This window comes from Mesoplodon bidens (assembly GCF_964165515.1).
Source record: "Mesoplodon bidens genome assembly, chromosome: 5".
NCBI classification, from domain to species: Eukaryota; Metazoa; Chordata; class Mammalia; order Artiodactyla; family Ziphiidae; genus Mesoplodon; species Mesoplodon bidens.
Genome location: NC_138161.1, coordinates 46528413 through 46541421, shown reverse-complemented (window position 1 = coordinate 46541421; position 13009 = coordinate 46528413). Strand labels below are relative to the sequence as shown.

General features: G+C 38.9%; 1 protein-coding gene across 1 annotated transcript in view; it reads left to right on the top strand.

Annotated features, from left to right (window-relative positions):
• GABRR3 (gamma-aminobutyric acid type A receptor subunit rho3) overlaps window positions 1–13009 on the top strand; it is a gene marked incomplete at its 3' end in the record, with an annotated part of 53156 nt that overhangs the window by 19923 nt on the left and 20224 nt on the right. The window contains 3 exon segments of the mRNA XM_081234210.1: window positions 388–500; window positions 7442–7509; window positions 11769–11992. Of these exon segments, the coding sequence (XP_081090336.1) occupies window positions 388–500; window positions 7442–7509; window positions 11769–11992 (405 nt within the window).

Below are 13009 nucleotides of genomic sequence, written 5' to 3'. Positions count from 1 at the left end.
TGCAGATGCCTAGGCCCTGTTTCCTCTGGTTCTGGTTTAGTTGATCTGGGTTGGGGTCCGTGGATCTGAATCGTGATCACCTCCACCCAGGTGCTAGTGACCATGTTTTCCTACTATAACCCACATTCTGAGAAACGTTGCCTGTCAGGATCACGTCCAAAGTCAGTTTATCATCTAAGGTGCTCCAAGGTTTGCTTACCTGCCCCACCCTTGTATAATCAACGGTAAATGCTGACAGATCTTTGGCTATATGTAATATGAACTGAGAAAGTGAGCTTTTATGTGTATAGTTTAGAGCATACCATGTTGAGCACAGAAAGCTAACCTAAATCAAAATATCCACAAGCATATGTATCTCAGAAGCGTTTTTCTCCCTTGGAGGTACAGCAAACAAGAAACTAGAATGAGGAAAGATGACAGTACCAAAGTGTGGACCCTGAAGTCTAAGCAACTTCTTCATATGGAGGACCACGATTCTGCAGTGAGACCTGGATTTGGAGGTGAGTACTATCTTTACAAAACTCTTGTGTCACAATCAATTGCACTGTCAAAATTGAGTTGAAAATTTGAAGGAATTAAGACCAAAACACAAGACCACCAATTTAAAAAAAACAAAAACCCTTTTACAATGATCTTCTCTTGAATAAGAACAGTTGATAATTTATGCATTTTAAATTAACCAAAAAGACTCATTTTTTCTATATACATTATCATAGTGTGTTCAATAAATCGTATGTGTTCAAAAATAGTGAATGTATATATCTTGCCCATACAGCAACATATTATTTTAATCAAAATTTGTTAAGTTGGGTTATATGATAATATTCATAAAATCTTGTTGAACATTCTTATGAGCTGCACTGCCTGGCTTTTGTTGAAGAACTAGTGTGCCAAACGCCATGGCTTCCTACGAACCACCTCTGCTGAAGATTTTTCCTTTATTTACTCCTAGCAACAAAAAGTGATCAAAATGTTGGAATGCCCTTTAATGCACTGTGCTAAGCCCTTTAATGCACTGTCTCATTCCACGCTCACAGTGACCCTATGAAGTAGGCATTATCATGATCCCTAATATGGAAACTGGGGCTTAAAGAAGTCAAGACATTTTCTCAAGGCCATGAAAAAAGCAGTAAGTGGTAGAACCAAGATGCAATGGCTGATGAGGGGAACAGAAGCAAACCACATTAGAAGGATACACTTGTAAGAAAGCCTTTCCTCCTGTCAGATTGTTTACTGTGCATGTAGTTGCATCACTGAGGGTACCAAGTTTCCCAGAGATGCACAGGATGTGGTAAAATCCACAAGGTAAACTGAACTCCCCGTCTTACTGCTAAACCCATCCTGACTCTCCTGTCATTGACCTAAGGTCTCCCACACCCACAACTCCTGAACTGACAGCTTTTCATGCTAGAGATATGGAGGTGAAAGAAGTGAGCGTGGTGGTGAGGAGGCAGGATCCCCCAGCAGTAGAACAGGTACCGCTTTTCGATAAATAGCCAATGCTTCAAGTACTCAGCGTGGGGTGAGGAGAACTTTTTTTTTTTTAAACAATGGCTTTTCCATCTTTTCTCTCTCTCTCTTTTTTTTTTTAAAGAAGATGTTGGGGGTAGGAGTTTATTAATTTATTTCTTTATTTTGGCTGTGTTGAGTCTTCGTTTCTGTGCGAGGGCTTTCTCTAGTTGTGGCAAGCGGGGGCCACTCTTCATCACGGTGCGCGGGCCTCTCACTATCGTGGCCTCTCTTGTTGCGGAGCATGGGCTCCAGACGCGCAGGCTCAATAGTTGTGGCTCACGGGCCTAGCCGCTCTGCGGCATGTGGGATCCTTCCTGACCAGGGCTCAAACCCGTGTCCCCTGCATTGGCAGGCAGATTCTCAACCACTGCGCCACCAGGGAAGCCCCATGGGTGAGGAGAACTTGATACTCATCATATTGTGGTTATGACAAAGGGAAGCACAACAGGCGTGTAGGTACCCTAGAAAACTCATTTGTTAACGAGTAAAATTTAAAAGTACATCAGGTAGCTGTTATGTTGAGGGTTGTTTGGTTTTTGTTCTTTCATTTCCTGGAATCCCGTTGGGTTGCAGTTCTAAGGGTATGGTATTGATTTCATTAGGTTAATGATGCTAACTTTAGCAAGCATCAGAGTCACCTGGGGGCTCCTCAACAGCCAGGTTACTGGGCCTCACCCACAGAGGTTTCGATTCAGTAGATTTGAGTGGGGTCACCAATTGTCACGTCTTATAAATTCCTTGGTGATGCTGATGCAGCTGATCTGAGATCACATTTGATAACTACTGAATTAGATTATCAGCATCAGATTAAATCATGGTGAGTAGAATTTGTTTGTTTTCCAGAGCATTTCTCACACTTATTGAACCTAATTTAAGATTTTTAGAAGCCTCAAAATCAATCGGGTTTAAAGATGTGTGCGTTTCTGTTTTTTGTTTTTTTTTTTTACTTATAGGTCTATTTTTTTAATCTTCTTTTGTTTTTGTTTTTGTTTTTTTTTGGTTTGTTGTTGTTGTCTTACATCACCACTTCTCAGATGTGTCATTAAGGATGACAATTCTCCAAAAGATGCCCGAAATCTAACTACCATTCCCAACAGACTGTTTATTTCCCCCAAATTTTTGCCCAAAGTTTGGATAATATACTCTACAACTCTTACTCAGGTATTCTGAACCTTGGTCTCTATGATTCTATAAAGAGTTTCTAAAATCTTTTCCCTCCCATGGTTTAGCTGGGGAAAATCTCACGAAGTTAAACTTCCCGGGCTATGGGTCCTTTGAGCCATTAGGGGGCTCCAGACGCACAGGAACGGCTTGGAATGGGCCTCTCCCGAGGAGCGGTTAGCAGCGCAAAATGATGTTCTCTCTTCAACACCAATTCAAAAAGCTGCCCTAATTCCTGTCAGGTTAGGTTCCTCAATTAAATGAACTCCTATCCTAGAGGAAAGGGTTTTATGGGCCTATTTTAGACCACTGAAAGCCAGAAAGATTAAGAGAAAAATTACCGTCCTTGAATTTGGACCTTGAAACAAGCACGCTACACTTTGTAGCTCAAAGTGGTCCAAGGACCAGCTGCAGAATCACCTGGGAGTTAGTTAGAAATGCAGAAGATCAGGCCCCACCCCAGGCTTTCTGAGTCAAAATCTGCATTTTAACAAGATCTGCAGGTGATTTGAATACACTTTACAATTTGACAAGCATTGTCATAGATTACCAAGAGCCAACCCTCTACTTTTATCTTAAAGCGTTTATGCCTCCATTCTCCCTCCTATATATCATCCTCATCCCTCAGAAAAACATAAAACTGATCTTAAAATTCCACTTCTCTTGATCTGTTAGGGGTACAGGTTAAGAATTTTTAAAACAATTTTTTTCCTGCGGCTACTTTGTGGGGTCATTAAAAATGCAATTGAAATGTACTACTTAGTGGCAGGTGGCAAATCATCCCACGATTAAGAAATTTTTCTGACAATCACGGACTGGAGCTAAATGGTATCCACATGGCTTGTGTGTTCAGTCAGTTCAGGCAGAAAAATCCATAAGTTCAGTCAGAAGTGTCAGTCTGGTAGCCCTGTGAAATATAGTCCTTAACCTTCTCTTGTCTTGGTCAGAACCGCTTTTTATACAGGTCACCCCTTCTCTGTTCTCTCAAGCCTGCCTTCCTGGGAAAATCCGCCTGCAGGATATAAAAGACAGGCTTAAATTTATCTTCTCTTTCTTTATACTTGTCCATAACACAAACACACACACATACTTCTTTCCTCTTGAGCTAAATGTAACTTCAGCACTTCTCTTAATGTTTTCCTAATTAGCCTTAACATTAAAACCAGCTGCTACTGCAGTGTCTTTTATAAAGCATTAGAAGATTAATTGACTCATTATGTGGATAAAGGAGGATACATATTTAAGGGAGCTTTTTGTTTAACTTGGGTTATAAATTGCAGCTCATTTTCTTTATTTACACTTTCCCACCCTTTACATCTCCCATAACTAAGGGGTTTTTTTTGTTTTAGTTTTATAGATGATGATTTCTTTGTTTGTTTAAAGTGAAAACAATTCAGCGTCTAGATACTGACTACTGAGTCAAAACAAAAGCTAAAGCTGTAAAAGCCTCTTGTGTAGTCTTTGCTTGTCATACAGGAGGACCAGATTGGGAGCCAGAGGGACCTGGCTATATTCCTGCATTAAACAGCTCTAAGTTGCAGGCAAGCTCTTCAACCTTGCTGAGCATGAATTCCCTCATATCAAATGGAGTTAAAATTGATTCTACCCAGCTAACTAACGAAGTGGCTATAATAATATTAGGTAATATATAAAGTATTTTAAATGCACCTCACAAATAAGATGAATAACTTTCATTTAGCTCTCCTTATTCCAGCATGCATCAAACCAGATTGATGATCTAGCTTTATATATTTATATATATATATATATATATATATATATAAAGCAGTATAAACATCTATGCCACTACCTAGTTAGTGATCCTGGGAAATCAACACCTAATCGTAATAGTTAATAGTCATTTAATTTTTACTATATTCCAAATGCTTTACATAGAGAATTAATAAGAGTATTTATGAAAGTGTTATATTTCGTATTCTATGTATTACACATCAAATAGATACTGAATAAGTTGGTTAAGACACTTGAATGTTAGGTTAGGCTAAGGACTTAACATGCATTTTTTCATTTTGTTTCACAGCAACCCAGTTAGGCACATACCATATACTTATTTCCCCTATTTTACAGATGAGCAAACTGAGGCTTAGAGGAGTTAAGGATTTACAGACGTTTAATTTTTTTTTTTTTTTTTTTTTTTTTTTTTTTGCGGTACCTGGGCCTCTCAATGTTGCGGCCTCTCCCGTTGCGGAGCACAGGCTCCGGACACGCAGGCTCAGCGGCCATGGCTCACGGGCCCAGCTACTCCGTGGCATGTGGGATCTTCCCGGACCAGGGCACGAACCCGTGTCCCCTGCATCAGCAGGCGGACTCTCAACCGCTGCGCCACCAGGGAAGCCCCAGACGTTTAATTTTAACTCGGGTTTATGTGGCTACAAATTTCATGGTTTTTTGTTTTGGTTTGGTTTTTGCTTTATTGACACCTTTTCTCTGGGACTCAGCTCCTATTTTACAAAAAGAATGATCTTTGGAGCTTTTATCCAGCTCCAGAATTCTATGATTCTGCATCTTGCCTTTACACGCCTTCACCCTCCACTCTGTCCTCAGAATGTCAAAGCAGAGTACAGAGTCCTAGACCCAGGAGAAAGTACACTTGGGCATCAAATGCAAAGGAGACAAAAATGAGGTCAGACAGCATCTGAAGACAAACACTTTCCTTTGCGATGGAAGAGCTCATCCCCACAAGAATAGAAAAAATGAGAGGGAAGAAAGAAGAAATCTAAGATGTTTCCAGGAACCCATTCCTAAGAGGCAAGCTATATTATTACCCCACTGTCAGTCCAGCCTTCAAACAACCCCGAGGGCCCAGTGCTTGTCCAGTGGTGGCATGAATGTCCTTGTATGGTGGCTTTATAAGACTGTTCCTGGATTGCAGAGATAGTCATCAGTAAATAGGTCCTACTTACAAGTCATGAGATCTTGAATCCAAGTTGTGTTCAGGTTTTGTCATAAAATAAGCTCTCTGTGAGAAGCACTGGATCATTTTGTAGTGAAGAGTGGACTGATTGTCTAAATGTTTGAGTGTAAGATTGGGAGTTGTGCTTTGCAGTCCTAGGAACAGTTTCACATTTTTGCTGAATTGCAGTAAGAGTAACATTTATTCTGTGCTATTTACTGAGTATCAGTTAAGTTTACTGTATATTATTTCTAGTCTTTCAGTAAGTCTCCAAAGTGAGTACTACTACTGGATCTTATAGCTGAGGACACTAAGCTTAGAGATGTTACTGACCCTAGGTCACATGTGAGTCATGGAGCTGGATTCAAGCTCTGGTCTGGACTCTAATGCCAGAATTTTCTCCAGGACATTCTGTTCCCTGTCCAATCCCTTCAGTCCCTTGGAGTATTGGAGTTAATGGAAATATTTACTCATCCTGAAAGGCCAGATAGGGGCAGGGATGAGATCTTTCCATAATTTTTTTTTTATTTTGATAGCTCTACCAATTAAAGAAAAAAGACAACCAAACAAAATAAAAGAACCAGAGGTGAAGCTGATAAAGGAATAATACTGAGCTGTTCCCAAGTTAATGCTTAATCATAATTATCATTAAACAAAATTTTAATAGAATTGCCATTATTAACATTACAGGAAGTAATTGGTCCAATATGGCAGGACGTAGCTGGTGGTTAAGATGCAAGTAAGGTATTCCTAAAGCCTGAAACAGAAATATATTCTAGTGACAGGCCCAGTGCCTGGCCAGCTGATACCCTTGTAAGTAAAGAATGATACTGAGGGTTTAGACTTATGGAATAGAAGAGGGAATCTGGATCTATAAAGTGAAGGTAACGTCAGCCAATTAATGGGCCAGGGGGGTCATAGATGGGGCACAGGGACTGGTGAGGCATATCTTGTTTTATAATGTGCATTTAAAACACAATAATTAGGTGCATTATTAAATTATACTCACATATATGTCACATGTAGCACATCCAGACAATAAGGAAGGAAGTTTTTCTGGCCTGTCCCTTCTAAATCCCAGAATCTTGACTGAAACAGCCACCTGGGATCCATCTAGGCAAGATTTCTGTTTTGTCAACAATAGTTGAAAGCATTTTTTAACTCGGGATTATAAAGTTTGAGAATTGGTCACCATGGAAAGAAAACATATGAAGACTATATGTGTAAATATACAAACTATTTGAACATACATATGCATCAAATTTCATACACAATACTAAATAATGAAGTTATTAACATCAGCATCCCCTCACACAGGAACAGATGAAACCCTTTGTAAGGTGTAACAAGGAAATGTCTTGGTCTCAGTCTGTTCTCTGGGTGCATGAGCCTGATTCTGTGAGACCCAGCTGCACACCAATCTCAGCACTTGTCTGTCTGAAGTTGCTCCAATTCTGACTTTCAGAATACTCTCAGCCACACATTTCAAAGGATGTTTGCTTTATCCCAAATGCAGGTTGTGGTTACTGATGATCTGAGAAGCGACATTTCTGAATGTGCAGCATCCCTGTGTAGCACTGTACTAGAAGTGTGTTCCTCTAGCCTGCCATGCACTGCCCAAGTGAAAAAGGCTGAATTTTTGGCAAGGGAGGAAAGGCTCCCATATTTACCAAAGTCATGAACTCCATGACTACATCCTCTCCCTGAATGTGTAATAATATATCAATAGACAATGGAGAGATTTATTGTTAAAACTTGAAAAATAATTCATTTGCAACATTGATCCCTCTCCACTTTAAATGTTTCCAAAATAATCCTGATTCCTCGTTATATTACCCATTCTTCTTTCTGAAGGATCTCCAGTGCCAGTGGGTATAGATGTCCAGGTTGAAAGCATTGACAGCATTTCAGAGGTTAACATGGTAAGTTTCTCCATGAGATACGTTTTCTGAAAGGATAGAGTCTCAATAGTGTCAAAATCACTGGTGTCTTAATAAATCATCTTAATTATGTATGTTACTTATTTTTCCTACTTAATAAAGTTGAAGTTGCTTTACTCTCTTCTATCCACTTCTTTCTACCTCTGATTAAAATTCTCATTCCTTTTCTCCTCTTCTCTTTTCCTTCTAATGGCTTTACAGTGGTGGATCACTGAAGGACATGATATATTTAGCTATGTGACATGAACCAGAAACAATTGCACAAGAAGAAAAGGTGATCATAATATATGTGAAATATGAAGTCACAACCATGAGTCCTTACCCACAAAATGATAAACACTTGAATCTGGGTTGATAGAATGCTTCCACATTTTTCAGTTAATACTAACTTTGCTTATCTGTAGACAAACAATAGCAGAGAACAAAGGATTTTTAAACTCATAGGACTAAAAATTTAAATTAAGTTTGTCCATTCCCTTATAGTTTCTAGAAATCCAGAAGAGACTGCCCTTATTTTATTTTTGCACTGAAATATTTGCCATTTTTATGGAGTAGTACTTGAAAACCACCATCCCTTAAAACTTTAAACTGATTGATTATTATCATCTTCAGCCTTCCTTTTAGCCTTTTTCTGTTTCCTTTGCCATTTTATATGCTTTGCTTTTTTGTTTCCTCTTCCCCATTCCCCCAACCCGGTTTTTACCATTTTAGGTATTTTTATGTTTTAATATCCCCTACCATAATTTTTCCATTTCATTTTCTCTACTCCCACTTTAGAACTACCGAGTCTACATAATTACCAGAGTTGTGTTTCATTTAAGTCATTTTAAGCTTTTTTCAGGTACTTTGAGAATAATATTTACTTGCACAAACATATACGTTATTGATGTAATTCCTTTTTACCTACTACTATTCTGTTAATTTGTTAATGTCTCAGAGCTTTGTGTAGCCCATTTTAATATATTTTTCTATGCCAAATAAAAAGTGCGTTATAGGGCTTCCCTGGTGGCACAGTGGTTGAGAATCTGCCTGCCGATGCAGGGGACACGGGTTCGTGCCCCGGTCTGGGAAGATCCCACATGCTGCGCAGCGGCTGGGCCCGTGAGCCATGGCCACTGAGCCTACGTATCCAGAGCCTGTGCTCCGCAATGGGAGAGGCCACAGCAGTGAGAGGCCCACTTACCGCAAAAAAAAAAAAAAAAAAAAAGTGCGTTATAGTTTCAAATTTTCAATGTCCATCTCCTTGTTCTTACCTAAGTGATGTACATTCTTATATTTGAATCACTCTTTCCATGTAATTTTGTTCTCTTCAGTTGTGTTGTCTTTTTCATCATCTCCTGTAGTTGTCTTTCTTTTGTTTCCTATCAACATTACACTATGTGCAACTATTAATGACAAGGGCCCTAACAGGTACTCACTGGTAGGATGCAGCTTTGAACATGTTTTGGTTTTGGTTGTGGTTTCAATTTTGGATTTGTTCCTACCTCCCCCCAAGTTTTAGACAGTTTGTGAATGCCATTAGATAGGGCCTGTGCCCTCCCGTTTGCCCTGGAACCCATGCCTGGCTTTCCCCTTAGGTTCATCCTGCTTCATTCATTGGTGTTTCCTGCCAGGTCCTGATCCAGGGAGACATCTGAAGCTGCAACTCTTAGCCAAATGCTTATTGTCTTTCATTTTCTACTTTGAATATGGAAGCTTGGTTTTTGCAGGGGGCTGGAGGGTGATAAAAAAAAACCAGGGAATACCCCCTCCATGAATAGAGAAGATATGAATTACTTTCAAACTCCGTTTTCCACCTGGAAAGATTTAGTTTGTTGTTTATCTAATCTGGTCATTTCATGTATGTTAATCCTTGCATTTTATTCCCTTTTCTGGAATCTTTTACATGTGTGTTCTTGTGAAATTTTCAAAAGTTGCTTTGGGATATTTTTTGGAATAAAAGTATTTTTGATATATGAACTGTGGCTTATATATAGTGTTTTTCATAGAATTAAGTATTGAAATTTAGATTCTACATATTATTTTTAGTATGCAATTACCACAAAGATAATTTTTTTTGAAAAAGAAGAGAATGAAAGAGAGAGAATAAAGTAGGGATCTCTCAAGGAAGCAGGACCTAGAAAATATAAATCACTTAAAATTGAAAGAGCAAATAATCTTTTCATATGTAAACTTAATTAATATTTTTATTTATAGTGATTCCTTCAACTAGTCATTGCCATCCAAATGCTAGCTAAATGAAAATTACAGGACACATAAAAATTCCAGAAAAGTCTAAATAAGATCTTCTATGGCCCAACATCTGGTTTCAATCTTCAGTTAATGTCCTTCTAGTCCTTGTCATTATCTAATTTAACATTTATTTCAGTTCAATATCAAACCTTAAATGAAACTTCCTTCATTTGAAGCACCCTACCCCCAGAGGGAATAGCACCAATAGTACCCACTATTCAAAAATGCCTTGATTAGAAAGCGTTGGCTTTTCCCTTACCAAAAGTGGCTTTTAGTGACATTTCCTTGAGCCTGTTGTGCTCCAGAAGCAGGCTCTCATTTCGCCTCTCCTGGCATAATCTCTAAGTGATACCTGAATGACCCAGTCTGCATCTAAAAATCTCCTTGTGTCTACCCTACAGCCCCCAAAACTGGACCTCATCCTTTTCTCCTGAATAAGTTCAGCCTTAGTACTCGGTATCAGCAAAAACTGGTCTGCATTCTCCATGCCTAATTTGAAAAAATTATCAGTGACCTCCAGTGTTGGCTTCTTTTGCTTCTCATTTATCATTTTCCCATGCTCCCTTGTCCCACCCTGAATTCACTTTCGATCCCTTTTAGTTTTGTCCTGCTCTCCTCAAAACAGGCTGTTCAGCCCACTTCTCATGATAGTGCCAACTAGCGGTGATGCTGATGTACCACTGATATGTATATACCAATGTCTGACATTTGACTTCATAGACTCAGTATTTGCCCAGTGCCCTTCTGATCAGACTGAGCATCTAAAACCAAATATATGCTCATTAAAGCAGTCCATGCAGTAACCCACAGGATTCCCTGTGGAGTAGTGTTACAGTAATGAATGAACCATTCTATTTATTCACCCTCACCGTAATCCAAAATTACACAGGGCTGATGCTCCCAGATTAACGCAGAGCAATAATACAATGTACCTCTATTCTGATCCTAAGAAAAACAAATGAGCTTATCATTACTTGATGACTTATTCGTGGTTTACTGAGATTTGTTCTTTGCTTGTGTAATAAATGTCAAAGTTCTATTATACGTGTTATTTCAAGAAAAATAGGAGTGTTGTTGGGAAATAAATGATAGTATGAAGTAAGCATTTGGGAAAGTAAAACACATTGTCGTTGCCCACACCCAATGACTTGGACGAAGATAGGAGAATTTCTGTTCAAACAAAATATTTAATGTCATATCTGAGAGCCAAATAAAACTCAAATTATTGACTAACCATTTTTTTTTTCTGCTAACATAATGTTAATATAGCTTTTTCCCCTCATCCTTACCTCCTTACAACTGGAATGCACATTAACAATTCAAATACCTGAGCCATACTGGATCAGAATCTCTGGGAACTAGCTTCTGGGGAATGTGCCATTTTAACGAATTCACAGGTGATTTTTTGCACACTAAAATTCCAGCACCACCATTTCCTGGCATTCTTTCTGTCTCTCAAGAAGAGGGAGATCATTGTTGCTTTTTCAGAACCTCTGAAAACATGCTTTCCACTAACAGCTCCAATAAAGGCTGTGTCCAGGTTTTTGTGGGACTGTAGTTTTTTCAACTTGGGGAGGGCTTCTTTAACAAAAACAATATAAATGTATGGATACAAAATCAATCACAAAAGTGAATATTTATTTATAATGAGAATAAAACCAAAATAAAATACCAGGCCATGGAGTTTCAGGTTCCTTTCTTCTGAGATCTCTTTAGGTGATTTACCAGAGTGCTTATGTAGAAATGCTTCCCAGTTATAACCTGTTTCCCTTCACCAACTTGAATACTTGGTGGTTTTCAGAAACTCTCAACATTCACCAGAGTCCAGGTGAGGGAGAGGCTCTGTGACTGAAGCTCGGTAGCTTCATTCTAAATCTACCTGAAAATATAAGCTATTCACGGACAGGTCACTAACACCCAAGGAAACCAATCGAGACTAATAGCATTGATTGGTCATCCTGAACCATATTCCTACTGGCCTTGACTTGTCTCTTTTTCTCTCTGCCTAGGACTTTACAATGACTTTTTATCTCAGGCATTACTGGAAAGATGAAAGACTTGCCTTTCCCAGCAAAACCAACAAAAGCATGACTTTTGATCACAGATTAATCGAAAAGATTTGGGTGCCTGATATCTTTTTTGTCCATTCTAAGAGGTCCTTCATCCATGATACAACTGTGGAGAACATCATGCTGTGTGTACACCCTGATGGAAATGTCCTCTTCAGTGTCAGGTAAGGAGGCTGTCTACTACCTTTGGCTTCCTTATACCACACCATCTACACCAAAGCTGATGGGTCTCACTTCAGGCTAAACTCCCAATATTGCTGTATTTAGTAATGCTGGAGCTTGGGACACAAGCAGAAGTTGTGATTTTTCCTGGTTCTAACTTCCAGGTTTTAAAGAATGGTTTCCTAGTCTAACTGTACCCACTCTGGGCATGTATTGGAGAATGATAGGAAATAAGGTTGGACAGATTGGAGCTGAATTATGGAAATCCTTAATAATCTGGCCCACAATTTTATAAGTATACAAAACTACTTTTCCTCCTCACCAATTCCACCCCACCCTGCACCCCAGCAAGCAGTCCTGGAATCTTGGATCAACTAAATAATTTTGTTAACTATCTCCTTCATTTTTCACAGGAATATATAGTCATCATCCAAGTTACCCCTAGTTTCTTCATTTAAAAAATTTTGAAAATGAAAAAAAAATTTAATTTAATACATTTGTTCTGACACTATGCTATAATATCCCTCCATCTTTAATATACCATATGTTTTTAAGCCTGAGTCCTGTGCTTACTGAGTGGCTTACCATAGGTAATCCTAAAAATGTTTGGTAAATCCAAGCAATTCTTTTTTTTTATGTCTTAGAAATTCCAGAAATATTCAGTAGTAAACTGAAAAAAAAATTAGCTTCCCAAAAGTTATCCATGTCCTAATCCCTGGAACCTGTGAAGGTTATTTTATATGGCAAAAAAAAAAAAAGGGATCTATGCAGATGCGATTAAATAAAGGGTCTTGAGATAGGGGAATTATTCTGGATTATCTGGATGGGTCCTAAATGCAATCATCCGTATCCTTATAAGAGAAAGGCAGAGGAAGGATTTGACACACATGGAAGAGTAGAAAGCAGTGTGACCATGAAGACAGAGATTGGAGTGATGCAACCACCAGCCCCAGAATGCTGCTGGCAGCTACCAGGAGCTGTGAGAAGCAAGGAATGAATTTCCCCCCTAGAGCCTCTGG